The 24,417-nt window shown below is 38.9% G+C and overlaps 1 protein-coding gene across 2 annotated transcripts in view; it reads left to right on the top strand.

Moving 5' to 3' along the window:
• pik3r1 (phosphoinositide-3-kinase, regulatory subunit 1 (alpha)) overlaps nucleotides 1-19,965 on the top strand; it is a 31,424-nt gene extending 11,459 nt beyond the window's left edge. Inside the window, exons 3-15 of one of the 2 annotated variants that reach the window (XM_084746620.1) lie at nucleotides 5,848-5,940; nucleotides 6,125-6,199; nucleotides 6,545-6,676; nucleotides 7,616-7,817; nucleotides 8,165-8,247; nucleotides 14,537-14,738; nucleotides 14,847-15,027; nucleotides 15,114-15,239; nucleotides 15,774-15,916; nucleotides 16,008-16,184; nucleotides 16,302-16,376; nucleotides 16,472-16,642; nucleotides 17,244-19,965. In XM_084746620.1, coding sequence (XP_084602746.1) covers nucleotides 5,848-5,940; nucleotides 6,125-6,199; nucleotides 6,545-6,676; nucleotides 7,616-7,817; nucleotides 8,165-8,247; nucleotides 14,537-14,738; nucleotides 14,847-15,027; nucleotides 15,114-15,239; nucleotides 15,774-15,916; nucleotides 16,008-16,184; nucleotides 16,302-16,376; nucleotides 16,472-16,642; nucleotides 17,244-17,433 — 1,850 coding nt within the window. In that variant the 3' untranslated portion in view covers nucleotides 17,434-19,965. Of the gene's footprint in view, nucleotides 1-5,847; nucleotides 5,941-6,124; nucleotides 6,200-6,544; nucleotides 6,677-7,615; nucleotides 7,818-8,164; nucleotides 8,248-11,451; nucleotides 11,845-14,536; nucleotides 14,739-14,846; nucleotides 15,028-15,113; nucleotides 15,240-15,773; nucleotides 15,917-16,007; nucleotides 16,185-16,301; nucleotides 16,377-16,471; nucleotides 16,643-17,243 lie in introns of those variants that run through there. The other variant, XM_084746621.1, reaches the window with a different exon arrangement.
• The last annotated feature ends 4,452 nt before the right edge of the window (nucleotides 19,966-24,417 follow it).

Below are 24,417 nucleotides of genomic sequence, written 5' to 3'. Positions count from 1 at the left end.
TTTATTAAAATAGTTGGCAACTTCATTTCTTTTAATTGACTAGTTCATTATTCGACTGATAGTAAAAAGCTGACATTTTAATTTAAATCAGGCTGCATTTTGGCAAAAGGTAGAAAAATTAGCTGAAGGTTTAAAATGGTTTTATCATCCATAAATGTACTTAACATTTGTGCTTACAGACAATATTTTGTTCCTTTATGCTGCAGACTCTTGTCTCTCTAAAGTTACATTTTAATTCTAATTAAACAGGCTTTATCATTTGTAAGACAGTTGTGCAACAGAAATTCAAGAAAAATGCAGAATTCTCTTCAAGTACTAATTACAATCTGTACGTGTTGGTATGTGGCCTGATGTAACTCTGCTTCCCAGCTAACTGCACATCAGGAACCTGTGGTTTTTCTGTGTAGGTCGTATGATTCACTGATGGTCTGCTCTGTATAGGGTTAATTGTCAGGCTGTAGCAACAGGCTCCTCATTGGCTGTTGCTACACTTTTGCACTGCGTCTTCCACCCTGCAGGAGGAGACATTGCCTACACTTTTTTTTAACTTAACCTCAGCTTGAAGCTGTATCCTTCATTGACTTAGTAAAAGCATGTTAAAGCCTGTTACAGTTTCACTTGCAAATGTTAATGAAAATTCTCTGCTCTTGTATTTTTTATATTTCTGGTCTGGATAACACTTAAGTTTAGCAGCTGCAACCTTAAGACAATCCACCTTTATACCTTATTATTGAAATGTGTAATGTTTTATGTATTACAATGCACTTATTGCTCCATAATGTGCTGTCATGTGTGGTGTACTGTGAGGTACTTTCCGTGGGTTATTAATTTTTACTGGCGGGCCTCAGCTAGACCCTTTTTCAGACAAGAAGAAATGGTATAACCTGAAAATGCTGGTTACTTGAGTAGGGCCCTCTAAATTTATCCAAAGTGTATGCTATCTTTAGTGTGTCCGTGGTGCCCCAGCCCTGTCCTGCCCGCAGTCTGCAGTTTGTTCAGTTCAGACATACTGTCGTTTCAGCTGGGGAGATTGTCCCCCCACACCACAGCAGCACCAGTGGCAGCTGCATTGACTTCCTCGATCTGCGGTCGACTTAACTGACTACTGAGTGGCTGAGGCTTTTTGGGATATCATGAGAAGGTCTGCCAAACATGCAGGCTTGCAGAGACACGTCCAAGGGGCCCCTGTCTCCTTACTCTCCTTTCCAGAGTTGCCACAGAAACCAACTTTCATTGAAAGTATGAGCAGAGTCTCATGATGGTTGGAGCCCCTCAGCTGTTCTAAACAGAGTCAGACAGCAGTAATCCATTGTGTTATATTTGTAGTAACAATGCAGGAATGCAAGGAGGATTATGTAGTCTGTTTCTTACGTTGATTACAGTCGGTATTATGATTTTGCTACTAATGCAGGGGTTTTTGGAAGTTCATGGCTCTGCAAAGTAGGGCTGTACCCATTTGTACCCACCAACATTTGTAGCTTCTATTGGGGTTTTCATATTAGGGCTTGAATATTTTATCATCATTAAAAAAAACAAATCCTGAGTTTGAACAAAGTGATTCAACAGATTAAATGAGTAATCTAACTCCAACTCGTCAATTTCATCAACATAAATGTAATTTATGGTGTTGTTACATTGCTGCCAGACTGCCCAGTTAAAACAGGTGTGGGCTTTCCCCACACCACTGTGGTTAAAACAGTTTTGACCACAGTTAAAATGCTTAAAACCAACAAATATGCATCAAAGCAGAGTATTTTGTTAGGTAAGAACATCTGTCTTTTTAGAATTGTTGACTTTTTGGTAACCATGTAACAATACCAAAACATCAAGGTACAATTAATACCACACTAAAAATAATGCAATCAAAAAATAATGACGACTTTTCAACGACGTAAAATGTTGTAAAGATGCATACAGCATTTTTTGTTCATATAAAATTCATTTTTTCTTTGAACTTAAAGTCGTTCTTGCTTTCCTTCTTTAATAATAAAAAATAAAAGTAGCCAGTCATGACCCAAGCATGTGCAAAAAATTGGCATGAATTGTCTTTGGCAGTGAATGATTGGATTATACATATACAACTGCAAAACCAAAACAAAGCAGCAGTACTTTTGTAAGATAAAAGAAAAACAGTGAAATGAAATAATAAACTGTGTAATATTGTGGTAGATATTGTCACAGTCCACTGTAGAATTGAGACGGTTTTTTGTAGTGATATCACCATGTGCGATATATTGTTCCGTCCCTACTTTCAGACTCCAACGCTCTGGAGTTATCGGAAATATTTGGATCACTTGAGTCGGAAACAATCCTACGCAGTCATCACTGGAATCTAATTCTACAAATAGTATAATACTAATAATAGTGTAGCCTGATATTTATCTGCATGTGTGGAAAAATGCCTGGTTTAAACAGAAAAAACAGGCAAAAATGTTGATTTAGAATTTGAATGTCAATGTTACGGACGAAGCTTTGCAATTCAAATTATTTTGTACAGTCTTACTTCAAAGACCCCACAGTTTGCACAAAATACAGTTATGGTAAAATCATATACAGATATATAGTATACCTGAATGCTTGACAGCAATTAAAGGACGCTATTTTTGCCACCACCATTATCATTGCTAAAATGAACACAGAAAATTCTTCAAAGTTTCTTAAATTTAAAAAAAAAAAAAAAAAAAAAAAAAAATTCTGTCTATTTGCTTGTATTTATATGTGCTTCCATGGTTACAAGCAATGGCTGGTTGGGACATGTTGATGGTTTGATCTTTTGCCAGAGCATCTCAGAAATCATCAGTGATAGCTCCAAACATTTCTGCCATATTTCGTCTGCCACTTGATACAATTCCATCGGTGCTGAAACTATCACATCGTTGACAGTACCAAGAAGCAACTCTATCTGTAGCCTGGTCGGTGTCACTCATAGGCCAGACGCCGAACCAGTAAATAAACACTCACCTATGGATCGCTTTGAAGAGTCTTCCTGTTATAGCATTATCACCAAGCAAGGCAGAGGCTTTTAACCCTGTGTATGGTGTATTGTTGAGTATGTTGCTCTGTAGTCAACATTTAAAGCATCTTGAAAACCTGTCAGAAATGTTATCTTTAATAAAAGTTATTGTGGTCGGGTAATTTTCATAGAAAACATTGCTCGGGTTGGGTCGGTGGGGTGTGTGCGTTGCGGTTTAAATTTAACTCCAGGTTGTGAGTTTAGGTTCTCAGAAAAAGGTTGGCTGGAGAATGGCAGCCGTGTTAGATATCTTGTCTGGGAGAAAGGTTACACTTCCAAGGTGTGTGATGGCAGCGCTGCGTGTCTCGATCTCTATTTAGGGAAACTCTGGTTCCATCTCAGAGTTCACTGCTTCTGAGAAAACCCCCCTCCCACTCTGCAGTTCCAATAATGTCTTCCAGATGACCAGTTGTCCTACATGGAGTTTTGTGTGTTCTGTGGTTAGGAGGGCTTCGGTAAGCCAGCTCCTTCACACGCAACATGCCAGCCTCTGTGCTCTGCTGGCCAAAGAGGATGTGGATTTGGATGAAGTGGTTCATTATTTGCCTGATTGAACACTCTCTGGTGGAAGAGGGCAGTTCCTTGGTAATGACTAGCGTGCGTGCATCAATGGGACCAGTAGATGCCCGCCTGCTTTAATGCCCGATTCAAAAATCTGTAATAATTTTGAAGTTGGAAAGAAAGAAAAATATGGTCACTAGAAAGGGTTCCATTCATAGTTTCTCTTCATTTTGAAACTGCAGACTTGCTGTTGAACAGTCAGGCCTTTCAGAAAAGCACCTTTTCAAAATACGCCTTTGCAAATCCAAATAAAATCCTCGCCAACCCCTTCATCCTTTCATGTCCACACCTGGATGCAAAGTTCTAAAGGAAAAATGAGGAAAAAACTGAGCCCTGGCTTAACTCATATCACAGGGTATTTGCTTAGTTCCCTGGTCCACCAAACCCCAACTTTAGTACTCTGCACCTCCTGTTCTTGAATCGGTCTGTTGTAAATACTCAGCTTTTACTCATGAAGGCAGTCCTTTGGTCTCGTACCTGCTTCTTTTGAAGTTCTGAGAAGTTTGTAAGTCATGCGCCTAGTCAACTTTTCAGTTGCAGCCGTTTAATGTCACAACCTCTGATGACTGGCAGACCCTTACATTTCTGTACATTTACTTTATATTATTGGGCTGCAACTAACAATCTGTGGGTTATTTTCTCAATTAATTGATTATCCTTTGGTCCATAAATTGTTTGAAAATGCTGAAAAATCGTTTTCCAAAGCCCAAGGTGACGTCCTCAAATATCTTGTTTTGTCCACAACCCAAAGATATTCAGTATAGTGTTACACAGGACTACAGAAAGCAGAAAGAATTCTCATTTGAGATGCTACAAATAAAGAATTTGTACAGGCGCAACTAAAAAACAAGTGACTTCAAGCAGATTTCAGACCCACTTGCCCAACTAGGCCGTTGGGGAAAAAAAGCATCAACGTTGAACTCTGACTAATCAATTAATCGGCTAATTGTTGCAGCTCTGCTATTTTTTGCCATGTTTACTTTCTATTGAATTTGCTGATATGACATGGAACTTAAAACCATTCATTCTTACCACTCACTTCAGAAAAAAATGGGCCAAGTGAGACCTCCTCAGAGCTGTTGTGTTATCTAAACAGCCAGAGGGTTGACACAATAGATTCTCTCAGTCATGATTATGTCGATGTTCAGACAAAGACCTACTGTGCTTCTACTCCATGAAACATATTTTTGCATTTTGCATGTGTAAAGCGTGAAGTCAGGAGCAGTATTTCCTCATGCCTTGCTCACAATTCTGTCGGGGCTCATGTAAATGGTATTTAGGCTAGAGTTATTCTTTTATCATTATTCACAATCATCATCAAAGGAATGCTTTAAAGTTCACTGTGAAAGTCAGACTGCTTTGTATTGGAAACTGCATATTACACCTAAAGAGGTGTAGGAAATCATGATATATTTTCGCACACAGGTTTTTAGCATCAACAGCTGTTGTATTATCGCTGAGTCTGAACACAGTATAGAAACGGAGTAGAAAAAAGTCTCTCTGGCATGAGTCCTCCTTGTTGCAGGTTTCTAGCAGGATATATGCATGAGTTTGACATCAGTGTTTTCCAATGTTGAACAAGATGATTAATCAAGTAATCGATTATTAAGTTATTTGCCAACTGTTTTAGTAATCTGTCTGAGTAATTTTTAAAGAAAAAAGTCTATATTCACTGATGTCTTCATCTTGGGCTTTGAGAAATACTGATCCACATTTTCAACTGATTTTATAGCCTAAACAACTAATGGACAAATAATCGTTTCTTGCTGTCTTATTCCAATGTGCAACTCTCAGAAAAACATGCTGGTATCTTGAAAACGAATTGATAAGCAACTGTAACCAGATTTTGATTCCCATCCCTACATTTTACAGGATTAAGAAAATAATTTGAAGTTGTATCTGTAATTGAAATAATTGTTAGTTAGCCCTGCTGCTAATAACCACTTGTAAAAAAGTTATCTTTGATGTGCTAATGCTTCGTCTAGGCTGGGATTACATTCATGCTAAATGCACTACTCTCCCGTGCAAGGTCATCTATTTCAGATGGGAAAACCTGTTATGACTGCATCGTTTGGTTGCACACAGATTTTGTTATCGGTGTCACTGGCAGTTGTATGTCAATGCATTTGTGATATTTCTATGTCGCAATAGAGGTTTTCAGATTTGGAACTTATTCATCATGTGTCAGAAAAAGCACCACAAGACAAAGCATTTACCACATTTAGTCCTTTACAAATTCACCTTTGTTAATCCGTAATTGTTCTCTCCTCCAGGCTTCTGTCTGCTGGACTTGACGGAGCAGTTTTCCCTTCCAGAGACCACTCCACCTATGCTTGCCAAACTGCTGGAGGCTATTGAGAGGAAAGGTGAGCTTGAAATCAGTCAGTCACCTTGACATGCAACTGAACTTGAGTTATCAATTTGACTTTTATTTTATAACCACATTTGACTGTGCTTACGTGACCTGTTGCACAGAATCACTTGAGTGGTTTTACTTTTATCAATCAATAAATGTAATAATTTAATTTGTTTCTCACTGATTATTTGCAGGTCTGGATAACCCCACGTTATATCGAACATTTACTGCTGGAGGCGGGCTTGAAGTCAGACAGTATTTTGATTGTGGTAAGTACCTATATTTCACCCCCTTTATGAGCTTATATGAAACCTGCAGGTTTCCAATAGCTGTGTGAGAAACGAGGAAGTCTCAAATAGAGGCCAAAAAAAAAAAGCGTTGACGTTAGTGGTGATGACGAATAGATGTAAATGTGTGAGGTGACTGACAAAGATTTGCATGTGTATAAAGTTCACCATGTTCAGAAGGACAGAAGACAGCAAGTACCATGATTTGTGCACACTTTATTGCATGATATAGTTGTACAGATTGTGCATGAGCCTGTAATTAAACAAATCCTCTATGCAGGAGGGAGTTATAGTATTTATGTATCTTCATGTTGTTTTGCACTCTAGATCCTCCCTCTGCAGACTTGGACCAGTTGGAGCTTCCAGTTCTGTGTGATGGTCTGCGTAGGTACCTGCAGGATCTCCCCCAGCCCATCATCCCCACTGCAATATACGCTCAGATGGTCCACACTGCCAAAGGTGAGAACAGGCAAAACCAGCATGTACGGCTGAACATTTAATCAAAATATGGCCAAGTGCTATATCCCAATGTGTCATATGTGTCAACATAGTGTCATAAGTGAAGCATTTTGGTACTACAGAGGTACTACATCAGCTTAAAGATGATATACTCCAGATTTAAAGGAACATGCATGTTTGGTACAGACCCCAGCAAACATATTTTTCCATTGACAATAAAATCTACTAAAATCTTGCCTCATTGCAATTAAAATATCTGTCAAAATAAACACAGTATGATTTGTTTTTGCCCTACTAGCACATATTCAACAATCATTTCTTCACTGCATAGTTAATCTAAAGCTGGAGCTCTGACGTAATGTACCCCTGACACGGTTCTGAACATTCAGTACTTTGAACACAAAACCGCAAGACGTAGTCAGTACCCTTTATCCCTCAAAAAAGACTTTTATAATTTGAGTCGTTTTTTTAAAGTCTTTTTTTATGGGCTCTTTCCTACTCGACCCTTGAAATATATAATTAGCATATTTTATCACCTTCTCTTAATTGTAATTCTTCTGTCTTTCTTTTCTGTTACAAGAACAGACAAAATTCTCACACCACACTCTGTTCTGTAGGGCTGCATTCTCTTGCTGTCACAAGGCCCGAAACAGGATATCTGTGGTTAATAGAAACTAAAACAAGCCTGAAAGTTTATCTCTAGCATCTCTGAGCAGCCAATCACCTGCCAGTGTACCTTACGCTCATTGTCAACCACACAATCTCTCTGTGGTTTCTAAACCTAACTGCACATGACGCCTTTTTTCCATCTCTCTCATTGTTTAAAGAAACATCTTTCATTTCATGCTCGACCGTCCATGGCTTTTAACACTTTAAGGATCGGTTTTTCACATCGGTCTCGCTGACCACCCATTGGTCCGTTCTCATCTGTTTCTACAGAGGTGGTGAATCCTGAGGAATGTGCCCAGCTGCTACGTCGCATCGCCAGCACCCCGAGCCTACCCCCTCAGTACTGGCTAACCCTACACTGTCTGCTAAGGCATTTTGCTCGGGTGTGCCAAAACTGTTCCAAGAACCTGCTCAGCGCCCGAGCTCTGGGCGAGATCTTCAGCCCCGTGTTCTTCAGACAACAGGCTACCAGGTGGGTCGTGCCTCGCTGCTGCATACCCTGTCAAAGATAGTAGACAGACAAGTGTGCAGGCTTGGTCATGCAATACAGGCACACAGACTCTCAAGCATGCAGACTTGCAGACACACACAGTCAGAGCACAGGGTGTCAGGCACTCACGGGTTTCAGCTGTACACGGATATAGGTTGGAGCTTTTCTACTTACCAGCTGTGCTGCACAATTAAAGTAGCTAAGCCTGAATTACCATCAGATTGAAACCAGCACAGAGCAATCAGAACAGCAGCAGAGACCGAGAGTCACCTGGGCTGTTAAAACTTTATTTAACTTGCCTTTTTTTTTTCCTTTCTCCTCCTCCACAGTTGTGAACCCAGCTTGGATTCTCACATCAAGATCATTGAGGTTCTGGTGACCAGTGAATGGAGTGAAAATCAAGCAGCTCCAGGTACTTAATTTTTGACTTATATCATGCACAAAGATTTTAAATGCTGGACAGGATGGTAGAATATTATTCATTATGTTTCAAAAAGCATGCAGGACTATTTTGCATTGCATCATTGCTGTTTTTTGAAGGATTTTCTGCAGCATTTCTTAGTGGTTGCACACATACATACATGCATGTATGTTCTGCAGCACATGAACTGAATACCCTGAGACCTGAGCTATTAATAGCTTCAAGAAAGGTGTTGAGACTTGCAAGGGCTGCAGTTGTGAAGGGCCACAGGGTACACTGTGGAGGTAAATACTGACATGGTTGACTAATGCAAGTTAAGACTGTTTAATCATGTACTGGTCAGTGGATGGAAGTGTTTTAACTGTAACACATTTCCTGACTATCTATGTTACATAACAGTGAGGCAGGCACAGTTTCTAAAGCTTGAGCTGCTGCAGAGGAGATCTGTTTGTGCTTTTCAGCTGCTAAATTACCTTCCCTGAGATAAATATTACTCTAATTAAATGGTACAACTCTCTGCAAGGTTTTCAAAGATGTTTGTTGGATACAGAGTACAACGTAGTGTTGAGTTTTGTGTCCGCATTGCTTTTGACTTACCTGAGAACTGTTTTCTTTTTTAAAGCTGAGCCTGATGAAAGTGGATACTGGTGACCTTCAGTCTAACATATGATTGTCTAGATATGAAAACAGAACACTGATAAAAATCTTGTTTGACATTCTGGATAGATTTTCTCATGGATGATGTTATTAGTTGGGTAGATGTAGGGCTGCAGATTAGAACTGCAATGATTAATTGATTAGTTGTCAACTACCGATTAAAATGCTGTATATAGGTTTTTATTATTTTTTATTATTTTGATAATTGAGTAATCCTTTTGAGTCATCTTCAAAAAAAGAGTTAAACTCTCTGATTCCAGGTTGTCAAATGTAAATATTTTCTGCTTTCTTTATTTCTCTATGCCTGTAAACTGATTACCTTTAGGTTGTGAACAAAATAACAAATGAATTGTTCAATAAAATAAACTATGATAATAACTGTTAGTTGCAGCTCTACTGCAGATATTAAGTATTTTCATTACTGATTAATCTGTCAGATAGTTTCACAATTATTCAATTCAATCATCATTTAGTCTTTAAAACATCCAAAAGTTTTGAAAAGTGAAGAAGCTGGAACAGCAGACGCTTGATATTTTGCATGAAAAATGACTTGAATGCTTAATCGATCATCAAAATTATTGCCAATTGATTTTCTTTCAATCGACTAATCGATTAATTAACCAATTGTTGCAGCTCTAGTTGTGATAGTATTGATTTTGTGTCTTGTATGGCTTTAAAATTTAACTAATGCTAGATGTTTTTTTTAAATCAATCGATTAGTTGATGAATTGTTGGGCCTTTAAAATGTCAGAAAAATGTTGACCAGTGTTTCTTAAAGCCCAATATGACAACTTAAAATGTCTTGTTTTGCTCACAACCCAAAGATATTCAGTTTACTGTCAACTCACATACAACTGTTGGTTGTATGTGAAACACAGAGCTGCACAAAGTCAGTCTTCATGGCTGTTACAGTGGTGGTCTGCTCAGATGAAGCCAGTCTGGCGGTTCATGTGTGAGTGCAGTGCATTGCATTGCACAGTTATGTTTTTACAGTGCTAGTTAAAAGCACTGTCGTTGGCTGGCCCAGAGGCCCAGGACTGGCTGTGGCTGTTTCAACATTTTATTACCTGTTAGGGCTATTTATAATGTTCCTGTGCATGGGCCACTCTCAGCTGTCAGTAATTTGCACCTGCGGGAGCACTTTGGCAGCAGGGTGGATGGAGGCATTGAAGGGCGTCCAGGCAGGCAGGCAATACACAAACCCTCAAACACTTTTTAGTTCCTTTTTTTTAAACCCACACATGCTAGGGCTGAGGCAACATGCTTATCTGCCGATAGAACTGAAGAAGCCTCTTGGATGAGAGGCGAATCGTCTTCAAGAACTCTACCAAGTCCAGTTGCCTAAGACAAATTTTTCTAGGAATACCAAGAAATGGCCTAAATGACTTGGATGACTGAGAATCTTTTTCTAATGATCCCTCAAAAGTGGTCAACATTTGTGACAAAGATATGTAACGGGAGCAGGATGTTTTACAGTTTAACACTAAACTTTATAGTCTGAAGTGACATCAGGGCATTGAAACAGTAAACTTTCACCAGTATTTTCAGTAATTAAACATAACCATAATTAAAAAAAACAACACAAAGAGCAAAATATGTGTATTAAACCAGAATTAAGGCTGTAAAGCTAACAAATAAGAACAAACTCTTATGATATGTAAAAAATGTTTTCATATAGGTGAATATTACACAATATAAAGACCAATACTGATTTAGACCGGTATAGCTGTGATAGGCCAATATCAGGCTGATAATATCTGTCAATTGATATACTGGTTTGGGCTCTACTTTTATATTTAAGTAAAATTGATCCTTTTGTTAAGATGGTATCACTGTGATCACAATGCTAATTTCAGTTAGCTCATTAATAGTAAATGTAGATAGTAAAGTCAGTAAATAGTAACTAATGGACTAACCGCTACTTATTCATACAGAATTGTAAAAAAGAAACTAAGATACTAAAGTGAAACGATTTTTTTCCCACCTCTAACACACACACCCATGACCCAGTCAGGCACACACCAAAGTTCAGGTTTGCAGTCACCTGTCTCCTCCAGATAACAGCAGGGTCACAAGAAGAGAAGCAGAAGAAGAATAGCCTACTTTGTAAACACGCATGTACAGAATGTACATGTGTTTCTTTGAATGACCCGTGTGTGTGTGTGTGTGTGTGTGTGTGTGTGCCTCCTCCCAGTTACTGCGTGCCTATTTTAAGTAAGCGACAAAAGGCCCACTTAGATTTGGTTGGCTGGAAAGTCGGCCTGCTCCACAGAGCACTTCTTGTTAACTGAGGGCTGCTTCCAGTTTCTAGGGCCGCTCTCCTCCTCCCTCCCTCTCTACCCTCTCTGCCTGGATCTCCACATGTCCTCCCTGCCTCAAAGTGTCCAGCTCAGCAAATATTTGAAACTTTGCAAGTTAATCATAAGACCGAACACCACCTCCCCCGCCACCTCCACCTCTTCTCTCCTGCTTCTGCCTCCTCCTTTACAAACAGAAAGGGAGGCAGAGAGGGAGTGACCAAAGAGACACGCACACACACAACTGGCACGAGTGGCTGCTCTCAGAACAGGCAGCACTGACAGAGCGGCCACCGCTAATCATTAACTACCTGCCTCCAACACGAGCAGGCCGCAGAGTGCTCAGAGAGAGACTTTAGCTCACTCACAGCAGGAACGGAGCAGTCAGTCAGCGAGACAGTCGCATGTTGCACCTGCCTCACGTCGAGCGGATTATACCTGGATTTCATTAAGAAGCACATAAAGACGCAGTTCTTTTTTTAATTCTTAAAAAAAAAGCTTCTCAGTGGCCTAAAAACTATGAAATGGAGCTTTACTGGAGGACTTGAACTTAACTCACTCACTGGATTTATTTTACCTTTTGGGAATAAAAAGAAGAGATTGTTGACTCACCAAATCATGCACAACTTGCAACGTAAGTTTGATCTTTTACAGCTTTTTCTTTTCTTCTGTTTTTTTTTTTTTCTTTTTAAATTAGATAAAATATAAAAGTAGGACAGTGTGCTGCTGCCTTTGCTGCCTGCAGGCTAAAGGAAAAAGGGGTCACTTTGCTAGAATAAGACAGAAATATCACAGTAAGAACAAGAGAGCAAGAATTAAAGGTTTTCTGTTTCTTTTAAGCCTCCAGTAGGAGCTGTCAGCGAACAGTTTTGCCTATTGCTGCTTCTTGTGCTTTATAGTTGTGAAATATTCCTACAGAAGCACATGTAACTGCAGTAATCAGAGGCAAGTTGATTAGAGGAGCAACGATTAATCATTTAAGTCAATTTTTAAGCTATAATTTCAAATATTTGCTGTTCCCACCTTTTTAATATAGAAGCATTTGCCGCTTTTCTTTGACATAAATGACAGTAAATGAAGAGTCTTTGGGTTTTGGACTGTTGGTTGGACAAAAGATAAAATTTTAAGACATCATGTTGAGTTCTGGGAAATTATGATGAGAAGTTTTCACAGTTTCTGGACATTTTATAACTTTTAAAACTGACTTTGAATAACTAAAATATTGATTAGTTGCAGCTCCAAAACTGATTAATCCTAATGAAAGGCCTCACAAGCAGTGTATGGCCACAGTGTACTAGTGCAACCTTTTATTAAATTAAATATTTTAAACCCTACAGACCAGTTTTCATCTGCAGAATTGTCTTCATCACAGGATTGTTCATTTAGGTCACAAACACTGACAGATACTTTTCAAGACACTGATTTGTTCCAAATATGATCAGATTTATTACTTCTTTAGAGTTCCTCAGTTGAACCTAGAAGGACTGCTTATACCTTACTGAGAAGTGAGTCTATTTTAATTTCACTCAGGAAATCAAGTGAGCTATCTCTGTCATGCCGAGTGTCACGCTGTGGGATTACAGGCGTATTTTGGAGCTCTGGGTGCCGCTGACCGGGGCCAGGGCATTATAATTTAGCTGCGTACGTGCTGCTGCAGCAGAGCTGGCTTTGTCTGAGTGCCAGAAGTGGGACGGACTTAAACCGCCGCACGACACACGCAGAGAGGAGGGGCTGAGCAACCTGCAGGAGAGCAAGCTCGACACAGTGAGAGAGAGAATGACAGAGGGAAAGCATGGAAACAGGCTGCAGGTCCTTTTTTTCTCCCCCTCTGCTCGTGCACTATTAAGATGGATGCATGCTAGGACGTCACGCTGGATTCTGCACAGGGAATTATTTCAATTTAGCTGCAGTGTTGTAAAGAATTAAAGCAGGGAGGTAAAAAAAAGGTACTGGGCTTTCAGGATGACCTCATCGCTCTCAGGAAATTAAAGATGCAGGAGTGGTTGGTGACAGACCCCCCGTGTGATTGGCTGTGGTAAGTGATGTAACACGTTACTGAGCAGGCTGCTCTTAATGGCTTTTTCAAATAGATGTTTAGGTGATCATAAAAAAGGGTTTATTGTGCCTCTTTTGAGAGATTTCTGCAGTCAATCAAATAATGCAAGCTTTGTTTCTGTAGAAATGAGTCCGTGGAGATTGCTAAGCTGTTAAGACTGGATTGCCTACTTGGGTGCTTATAAGAATGAGAAATTTCTAGTAATCTGGAGGTGAAATGTGATCAGATTGGAAAGCAGCCGGTGCTAAGACGTGCAGCAGGAAACCATGTGCATGTGTGGTTGAACCGGTAGGCTGCATTTTGCACAGACTGGAAATCTTGTTGCGTTTTTTTCTGCCATGCCACATTTGTAGCTGTCTGGCAACAGTGCACGGTAGTGGTGGCAGTCTCAATGAGCCTGCAAGAGCCATTGTAGCAGAAAGGGTGTTAATGCAGAGGGAGTGAACAAAGGCAGTGCAGATTTGCGGGTTAAAAATAGCCTACTGCTACCTTAGCTCTGCTACAGCGTGTGTCAGCTTGTGAGCAGCCACTGCAGATTTAAAGATAGTCTTTTTAGCAGCAGTTAAAATGCATTAAGGAGTCCATCTCTATCATGAAAATCACAGCAGATGCAATATAAATCTGCCCCAGGAAAGGGAGATTTAATGGTCTGATTGTGAACACAGAGTCAATGACAGTTATCTATCTTTACACTGGATAGTTGGTGCAAAATCTTGAAGGGGAATCTGAGTATTTGCATTAGGTTTCACAGCCTGTGTGCTACATTTTTAATGCTTTCTCTTCTTCCTTTCCTGTTGAATGAATCCACAATCTTGGTGGTATAACTGTTCGTGATCGGCATCAATTTTTCCTGCAGCCACAGGGCTGTCTTTGCAGCGAGGAATATTAATAGATATCGCCTTTTTTTCTTGAATGAAATTCATTCTCCCTGACTCATGGTTCATTTCCCCTCCCACTGCCTCTCCGTTACCGCCTCTCTGTCGGGAGAGCAGCAGCGTTTTTTCAGCTCTGTTCAATCAATGAGGGGAAAAAAGATGAGTGAGAGAGAGTCACAGAGCGTATGTGTCAGATTCCCGGCATCCGCAAAATGATTAAATCAATTCAAACAATGTAGTGGATGTCAAATGTAGTATCCTGTTGTACTTTCCTGCAGATTTAAACAAGTTCAATAAGAGAAGCAGCCTTTTAATTCGAGCCGGGTATGAAAACGTGAGCATACAGGCCCCAATCATCTATTTACATCCTGTGTTCCCTCCTCTCGTCCTCACAGCTCTACCTCCAAAGCCACCCAAGCCCACATCTGTGACTAACAACGGTATGAACAACAACATGGCTCTACAAGACGCCGAATGGTACTGGGGAGACATCTCGAGGGAGGAGGTCAATGAGAAATTGAGGGACACTGCAGATGGTACGTTTTTGGTGCGAGACGCCTCTACAAAAATGCACGGAGACTACACTCTGACTCTGAGGTGAGCTTCATTTCTCCTTTCAGTTCTAAATCATTTCCTCTAATCGGCCATCTTTTAGTTATTTTTAGACGCTAGTTTAACTGGTTTTGTTGCTTTTTTTGTTTACAGAAAAGGAGGAAACAACAAGCTTATTAAAATATTCCACCGGGATGGGAAGTATGGCTTCTCAGACCCACTGACCTTCAGCTCCGTCGTGGAGCTCATAAACCACTATCGCAACGAGTCACTGGCGCAGTACAACCCCAAACTAGACGTCAAGCTGCTGTACCCGGTCTCCAAACACCAGCAGGTGAGACCTCAGCGCAGTCCAACCTCACAAACTGAAAATAGTTACGTTCAAGCAATTTTAACTGCAACTTATTGTCTCGTTCTCAGGATCAGGTGGTGAAAGAAGATAATATTGAAGCTGTGGGGAGGAAGCTCTGTGAGTACCACCAGCAGTACCAGGAGAAGAACAAAGAGTACGACAGACTGTATGAAGAATACACCAGAACGTCACAAGTGAGTACCGTCCAGAGTCGAACAGTGACCAGGAATTTTACCAGGGATGCACCAATTGAGTTTGCAAAGAACAAAGTTCAGCTGAAAGTAAGGTAAAATTAAAACACAAAGCAGAAGATGTAAAAACGGAGAGAAGGCAGAACTGTAAGAGATAAGAACAATAAAAACATCAATATAAATAAAAAAGAATGCTCTTTCATAAGCCTGTCAGAAAAATAAGATTCACTTCAATTTATCTGTTGTGTCGCTTCAGTTTTGTGAAGTTGGAGAACAGTAGTTAGCACATCTTGCTGCTGTTTTTAGAAAAAGCCACTAGACACAGTTTTATGATGTAAGAGGCAACAGGTGCTGTGTTTTGATAACAAAGATCTCTTTGTTTCCCTATAATAACTAGGGGAGTGAAACAACAAAAAACCAAAATGAATAACCACAAAAACATCAGAATTTACCCAGAACTTTGCAATCGATGCATCCCTAAATTTTACTGCAATATTTGTACAACATGCACTAATAATACTGTGCCTCTGCTTGCAGGAAATCCAAATGAAAAGGACAGCTATAGAGGCGTTTAATGAAACTATAAAGATATTTGAGGAGCAATGCCAAACACAAGAGCGGTACAGCAAGGAGTATATCGAGAAGTTCAGGAGAGAAGGCAACGACAAGGAGATCCAGAGGTAAGAATGCTCTACACCGAACTAGGTCATGTTTAAAAGAAGCAACACTATCAGATAAGAGAAGTTAAATTATGTCCATTGTTGTCTTCAGGATTATGGGCAACTACGAGAAGTTAAAGTCCCGGATAAGTGAGATCGTCGACAGCAAGCGCCGACTGGAGGAAGATCTGAAGAAGCAGGCGGCGGATTACAGAGAGATTGACAAGAGGATGAACAGCATCAAGCCCGACCTCATCCAGCTGCGTAAGACCAGAGACCAGTATCTCATGTGAGTAACCGCACTTCTTCTCTTCTCAAACTTTAAGCTGCTCTCTGGAGAGGAAATCAAAAATGGGTCTGACCTGGTTTCTAACATCCTCATGTCGTCTCTCGTCTCTCTCGTCAGGTGGTTGACCCAGAAGGGAGTCCGACAAAAGAAACTCAACGAGTGGCTCGGAATCAAGAACGAGAACACAGAAGAGTGAGTGTCCATTTTCATTTCAACAAATTAACCAATAAGACTCGCCTTTCACTGCGCAAATGAACTTACATTTGTGCACCTCATTTTTTTTCTAGTCAATATTCGATGGTGGATGATGATGAAGACCTTCCTCATCATGACGAGCGGTCCTGGAAACTGGGCAACATCAACCGACTACAGGCGGAGGCTCTCCTCCAGGGCAAGAGAGACGGAACATTCCTGGTTCGAGACAGCAGTAAAGCAGGATGCTACGCCTGCAGTGTTGTGTATGTATCAGCACTTTTCCCTCAAACAGCGGTTAAAGGACAGGTTCAAGTGTCTGTGTGATCATTCCTCCTGTTCATGCGCTGAGGTAGACAGTTTATCTTTGTGCGTCATTAGGCAAATGTTCCATAACCTTTAAGCGTGATGTAATTAAAGCGGTTTGAGAGAAAATTAGATCTCTGCTCCTCCTTTTGGCTCTGTTTTCAAGCTTTAGAAAGTCTAACCTGTCATGGGAGACTCTGGCCAATCACAGGTCGGTAAGATAGTTGAGTCTCATTACCAAAACTGAAATATTTGATTTAATTGCCCCCTGCACTTTTTTCTATTTTAATTAAGCTTAAAGTCATTTCAACAAAGTTTTGTGTCAAAGATTGTGAGTATTTTGGCAAGATATCTTCTTACCGGTATGGACAGGAGGAACACTTACAGAAACCAGAACGTGTTTCAGTGTACATATCTGCACTGTTGTTTAAAGACAACCTACCCTTTAATGTTTGATCAAGATATTTAAAAACATAGCGAGTGGTTTTAGTAGTCAGAGCATATTTACTGCCTGCAGACAGAACAGACTGTGACCTGTCGTCCTCCTCTCCCTCTCTGCAGCGTGGACGGCGAGGTGAAGCACTGCGTCATCAACAAGACCCCCTCAGGTTATGGCTTCGCCGAGCCGTACAACCTGTACAGCTCACTAAAAGAACTCGTACTTCACTACCAGCACACGTCTTTGGTCCAGCACAATGACTCTCTGAATGTGACGCTAGCGTACCCGGTTTATGCCCAGCAGAGACGGTGAGGACCCGGATGTTTATCCACACATGGACACAAGAAAAAGGCCTCGTGGGAGTTGGAGATACATGTCCTCGGACTCCGTGATTTTAAAAAAAAAGAAGAAGAGGCTCCGTTTTTTTGCCTAACTCAGACTTGAAATCGGAGGAAAAAGACGCAATAAAGCCTGAAACATTTCAGTGACTTTGGCTGACCTACAAGCCTGAGGCGAGTCTGAATGTAGATTTCTTTCTCTTTTGCTTTTTGTGGGAGCACAGAATCAAGCGGAAAAACTGCTGAACTCTCCCCCAGCAGAGGACATTTGAGGCCTTTTCCTAATGGTGCTTGTTCTTTTTCAAAGCTTTACCAGCCGGGAATGTCTAATCGCAGCAGATAAACTCTTCAAATGGAACTGTACCCGCCGGCCACAACTTTGTTTTTCCACTTTTGTTTTTTTTTTTCCTTTCACTTCATCTATGTCTGTGTGTATGTGTGTATTTCTGCACAAGTGTTTCCGTGTCTGTGAGTGACTGAGAGTGTGTGTGATTGTCCATGTGACCAAAACTCATAGAATCAGGAAACTGTGTGATGTTGGGGGGGCTGTGTAACACACTTGCTTGTGTTAACTGTTCAGTAGCAGACCATGGGTCCGCTGATAAATGTAGCAAAATGGCACTTTTTAAACAAAAGTTTAATTTTTTTTTTTTTTTTTTTGAAAAGACTCCTATGGACTTTTATCAGAAGAGCGGAGAGGACGAGACGTCCGCTTCCTGCCTTCTCACTGTCAAGCATTATAGTGCAGAAGTAAACTTGATCTTTACTGTGGGCAGGTGAAACTATGAATGGACTCACTTATTTCATGTACATATGTGAAAATGTGCAAAGTCATGAATCAAAGTGCACCATACCAAAAAGGATCAGCTCCTGTTTAGTTATATTCTGATCTGCTATGCAATTCTTTCTCCATTATTTCTTCAGAATTGTGTTTTATTCTGTTGCGACCCACAATATAAGCTTGTTTTATTGCTTGAAAAGTATCTTTTCCTGTGTAAATATCCAAGAGGATATTTTGTGTCAAAATGCCAAGATACAGTAAAGAAACTGCTTATGATTTTTAAAAAGATAATAATAGCAACATACACTTTATTATAAATTACTTTAACAACTGGTATAAAGATGGAAAAGATGAGTATTTTATTAGTCTTTTTGTTTTGTTTTTTTCGCTTCAAACTAATGTTCTTCTCAGGCAGAGCCTTTTTGAGTATTTGAGCTGCTTCAGTCACAATTTCTTACCAGAGTTGTTTAAGCCTACATGCAGTTCTTTGTTGAGACAGACAAAGACGGTTCGAGCACTCAGAGAATGGGATGATGGGATTGTACAACCCTTATCGACCATCTAGCGCGAAAACTAAAACAGTATAGATTTATTTTGTTATAAAATATATATGTTCCCACATGAGAATATATCAAAAAAGCAGACTGGTGTTTTCAACCGATGGATGGATAATTGTTATTAAAAAGATCAATATATACATTGTCCACTTAGTATTTTTCTGTATCAGAAAATCACTGTGTTTACATAGGGGTGGATCAGCTCATTTCAGATCTGTCTGTAATTTCATATCGCAAAAAAAAAGGACGACACGTGCCAGTTGAATCCTTAGCCACAGCTCAGCTATGTTTTCTTTTCTTTCCCTGTCTTTTTTTCTTCACCAAGTCCATGATTTAAGCGATTGGTACACGTGGACTGGTAATAACTATCAGAAAATATTTTAGAATTAAGCTTTTTGTCAGTGTGTCAGGCCACCAGAAATACCAATTCGTCACCCTTTGATGTGAAAAATGACTAATTACATCACTCAAATGACAGAAATGTGTATTTTCCAATCCTAGATGCCATTAAAGTATTTAGATGTGGTACTTTTATTCCCAACCCCCCCCAAAAATATACTCATGGTCAGCACGGCTGTCAAGTTAAACTGTTAAATATATCTTTGTGTAACTAATTAGTTGTAAAAACCTTAACCCAATGTCATCTTTGATTATTTCTTCCATTTTCACTGACATTTGACTCTTAATTCTTTCCATCTTTGGCACAAAAAATAATTTAAAAAAAGGCTTAAAACATCAGCAAAGCCTTCACTTGTATCAAAAGTGTGAATGATACGTGATATCATCTGTACTGAGAGATAAATGTGTGAAATACGACCATGGAAGAAATTTTTCAGCACAGAAATGATTAATTTTAAGTTTCTTGCGTATTAATCTCAGCCCCCTCCTGTTGTACGGCTTAAAAAAGCGACTGTACGCAGAACTGAGTTCAGAATGTAAAATGTGTTTATATGTGTTTGATCAGATTACTCATCCAAGATTTAAATTTTTTAGCCTATTGATAGTAACTGTCATTTATCCTAGGTTTTATTGGCCGTTAACAGATGTCATGGATATTAGATCTGTCATATCTGACATTTATTTTTATTAGAATATTTTATTTACCTCCAAAACAGCTGCTGGCATGAACTCTTTTGTTTTTTATTGTCAAAAATATTTTCTTTTTTTTTTTAATTAAATATAGTTCTTGGACAACAAGCACCATTATTTTCTTTGCCCCAGTTCTGGGTTGTTATGATTATTTTAGGTGTCTCTCTTTTTTTTTTTTAATTTGAAGCTCATCTTTTTGTGGGTGTCCCCAGACATGATGATTGGATTGAGATTTACCAGTGTTCCCCAGTTTTGCTTCAAATCTGTATTGGGCTTTGTTAAAAAGGAAATAAAACACTTCTTTTTAAGAAACGCATCTTGTTTTAGTCTTCATTATTGAAAGAAATGTTTGGCTTTGTTGATGGTCGGTCAAATAAATATATGATGGATTATTAGAAAGTAGAAAGTTTTTGTTTTTTTATAGAAATATTCATGTTCTCCAGATGATAAACGCTAATGACTGTCAAAACAAGATCAACATTTATGGCTTTTAGGCAGCTAATGATTATTTGCATCATTGATTAATGTGTACATTATTTTCTGGATTAATGACTAATGACTACATTTAGCATGTTGAGGAGAAGCCTCACAGAATTTTCCCTGTTTGAGGTGGAAACAAAATTGGGTGTGGAAAATGTGAAGACTTGCAAAACCACTAAAGGAAATACAGGTTCCTTTAATTCTAAAAATGTATGCACTTAATTCTTAATTGAGTCTATGTGGTCATTGATTGTAAAAAAGTAAGATAAGATGTTCCAATGTGCTTATAAGGAGAAATGATAAGAAATGTTTTCACCATGATCATGAGTTTCCATTCACACTGCCAGGCCAAAAAAAGTCACACACTCTAATAGTCAAGTGGACCGACTTAAGCTTTGATTACGACATTCATGCGCCTTTGCATTGTTTTGATAAGCTTACGCAATGTCACAACATTTATTTCTATCCAGAGCTGCATTTGTATTGATGATGGGAGAGTCGGACCGCTGCGTAAAGTTTTCTCCAGCACATCCCAAAGATTCTCAGTGGAGTTAAGGTATGGACTCTGTGGTGGACAATCCATGTGTGAAAATCATGTCTCACGCTCTCTGAATGACTCTTCTCTTCTCTTTCAGCCTGATGAATCCTGGTATTGTCATCTTGGAATATGCCTGTGCCATCATGGAAGAAAAAACTCCATTGGTGGAAAAACCTGGTCATTCAGTATATTCAGGTAGTGAGCTGACCTCATTTTTTGAGCTCATAATGTTGCTGAAACTCGACCTGAGCAACTGAAGCAACCTCAGATCATAACACTGCCCCCACTGGTCTGTATTGTCGGCACTAGGCATGATGGGTACATCACTTCATCTACCTCTCTTCTTACCCTGATGCCCCCATCACTCTGGAACAGTTACCCTGGACTGATGAGACCACATAACCTTTTTCCATTGCTCCAGAGTCCAGTCTTTATGCTCCCTAGCAAATTGCAGCCCTTTTTTTTCAATTAGCCTCACTGATAAGTGGTTTTCTTAAGGCTACACAGCTGTTTAGTCCCAATTCCTCGAGTTCTCTTCACATTGTGTGTGTAGAAATGCTCTTACTTTCATTATTAAACACAGCAGTGGGTTCTACTGTTGATTTTTTATGATTTGATTTCACCAAACATCTAAGTGATCTCCAATCACGATCATTTAAATTTTTTTTTTCAACCACATTTCCTCCTCGAAGATGGTGGTTCACCACTATCCTTCCAGGTTATGGTAATAGGTTAAGGTAATAAGGTAAGGTAATAATGCGTTGGACAGTTCTTAATCTAATTTTACTAGTTTCATCAATCTCCTTAGTTGTTTTCTTTGCTTGATGCAGGCCAATAATTTGACCCATTTGAAACAGAGTAACATCTTTTCCACGACCACAGGATATGTCTTCTGACATATCCTGTGGTTAAAAAACAAGAAGCTCCTCACTGCATCAGTTAGGGTTAAATAACTTGTTTCCAGCTGAAACATATTAATCACTGCAGTAATTATCCAATGGAAGGCTCTTATCTATTTACTTAGTTAAATCCAGGAAGTGACTTTTTTTTTTGACCAGGCAGTGTATCTCTATAACCATAAACCCCATAGAAATATATGTAAACTCATGCATGTGGTTGTATTCTGATTAACTAATGATCTCTGTTCCTTCCTTTTTGCCTCCTCTTGTAGTCTCCATGCCACCCTTTTGCCACCTCATGAAAAGTTCTGTAGATCCAATCCTTGCACCTACTACGCAAAAACCAACCGATAATCCTGCCTCTTAGATTTAGATCACACATTTGTCTTTTGCTGCCAGCAGCATGAAGTATCACAGATATTCACTGACGTACAAACCAGTTCTTTGAATGACAGCTAGCTGGAAGCCCTCGCCTTGTGTTGCGAAACATCTTTGATGTCTGAAAGGTACAAACTCAGTCGGCGTGTCTATCATGCCAGATATGCATCAAAACTAGAACACAATGTTGGCGTGGAAATTTTTTTTTCTTTCACCAGATTCAGTCCACTTCAGTTTCTTTCTGTTTCACTAGAAACCTCCTCCAGTGTTCAGCTAGAATGGTGGAAAATAAACGTGCATTTATTTGTCAGCTTTAGTTTCAGAGGCTCTTCATGTATTTAAACATGCATGTACATTGTTAGAGATAAACTATTGATAAGCAACAACATTAAAATGCTGCTCAGTAATAAGAATACTGAAACCAGTTACTCTGCAGAATGATTCATCGCTTCATTTTATATCTGATACTTGGGTGCATTTTGCTAATAATCCTACGCAGCAAGTATTATCCATAAATAAGCAAAATCTAGAATGCAAGACTCAAGTTAAGAATCTGAATACTTCCTACACAACTATAGCCTTGTTGGTGCAAAGATTTGACAATTTATTTTACAATCATTTATGCATGGTTTTCACAACAACTTCAATCTATTAACTCAAAATGCTGCACTGCCTCAAACCAAAAAAAAAAGAATGTATCTCTATAAAACCAGGCAATACATTTGACTAATCATTTAGCATGACATCACATGTTTATCACTCAGTTTAATCATGGTTGCATTAAAATAAAAGTTGTTAAAATGCTAACTGATTCCTATCGGATCTGCAGTGTCTGATATACAAATGGTAATAAGAAAATGTGTCACTTACTGATTATAAAGTCTACACACAGATTCATTCAAGGACAAACAATCTGAGTTCTTTTTATTTAAGATATCAAACCTCAATCACTTGTGAAAGTAATGATCTGAAATACAATAAGCTTAAACGATATTGTAATGCTAAAAAGGACACAACATTAAACTACAGCTTACACTAGTGACAGACATTTGATACTGTTCAACAATAATTATAAAGAGTTCATTTCTGTGGCAGTGGTGGTGATGTACACTAGTTATCCATCACTGTATGATGCAATATTTCAAAGTACCAAGTCACGTGTGTGCAAGTCACAAGGAAGTCCCAAGTCTGAGTTGAGTGCAAATCCCAAGTCAAGACACACAAGTCCCAAGTCCTAAACTTTGAGTTTCGAGTCCTGAACAAGGTTACAGTGAGCTTCCACCTTCATTGATTACTGAAGTGTTAGCTAATGTACGTATGTGCATATGGTATTATATATGTATGTATGTTATTATATACGGTATGTGAATTTACTCTTGATTTTGAAATACATTCGTTGATGTCACAAAACAAATAAGGTTCAACGGAAAACTCTTTATTTACCATTCCATACATGCAACCATTCATTAAAAAAAAAAAAAAAAAAAAAAACCATACATACATGTCAACCGTACATATATACATACTTAACCATACATACAAACAAACATACAACCATATACTGTTTACATACACACACACATACATACAACTATACATACATACAAACATGCATAAACACATACAACCATAAATACATACATATATATGTCAAACATAAATACATACATACATACATACATACATTCATACTGTACGTCAACCATACATACAAACATGCATGCATACATACAAACATGTATACAACCATAAACTCATACATACATACATACATACATACATACATACATACATACATACATACATACATGCAAACATAATATCACACATACATACATACATACATACATACATACATACATACATATGTCAACCATATAGACATACATACATACATACAAACAAACATGCATACATACAACTATACATACATACACACATGCATATATACAAACAAACATACATACATACAAAAAACCATACATACAAACATACATACATACATACATACAAACAACCATACATACAAACATACATGCAAACATAATATCACACATACATACATACATATATATATCAACCATACATATGTACATATATACATACCAATAACCATACATACATGCATAAATACATACATACATACATACATACATACATACATACATACGTCAACAATACATACAAACATGCATGCATACATACAAACATGTACAACCATAAAATCATACATACA

Source organism: Lutjanus erythropterus, chromosome 20 (genome assembly GCF_056507025.1).
Source record: "Lutjanus erythropterus isolate fLutEry1 chromosome 20, fLutEry1.hap2, whole genome shotgun sequence".
Taxonomy (NCBI): domain Eukaryota; kingdom Metazoa; phylum Chordata; class Actinopteri; order Lutjaniformes; family Lutjanidae; genus Lutjanus; species Lutjanus erythropterus.
The sequence above is the reverse complement of the archived record's forward strand: the minus strand, read 5'-3'. Positions and strand labels throughout refer to the sequence as shown.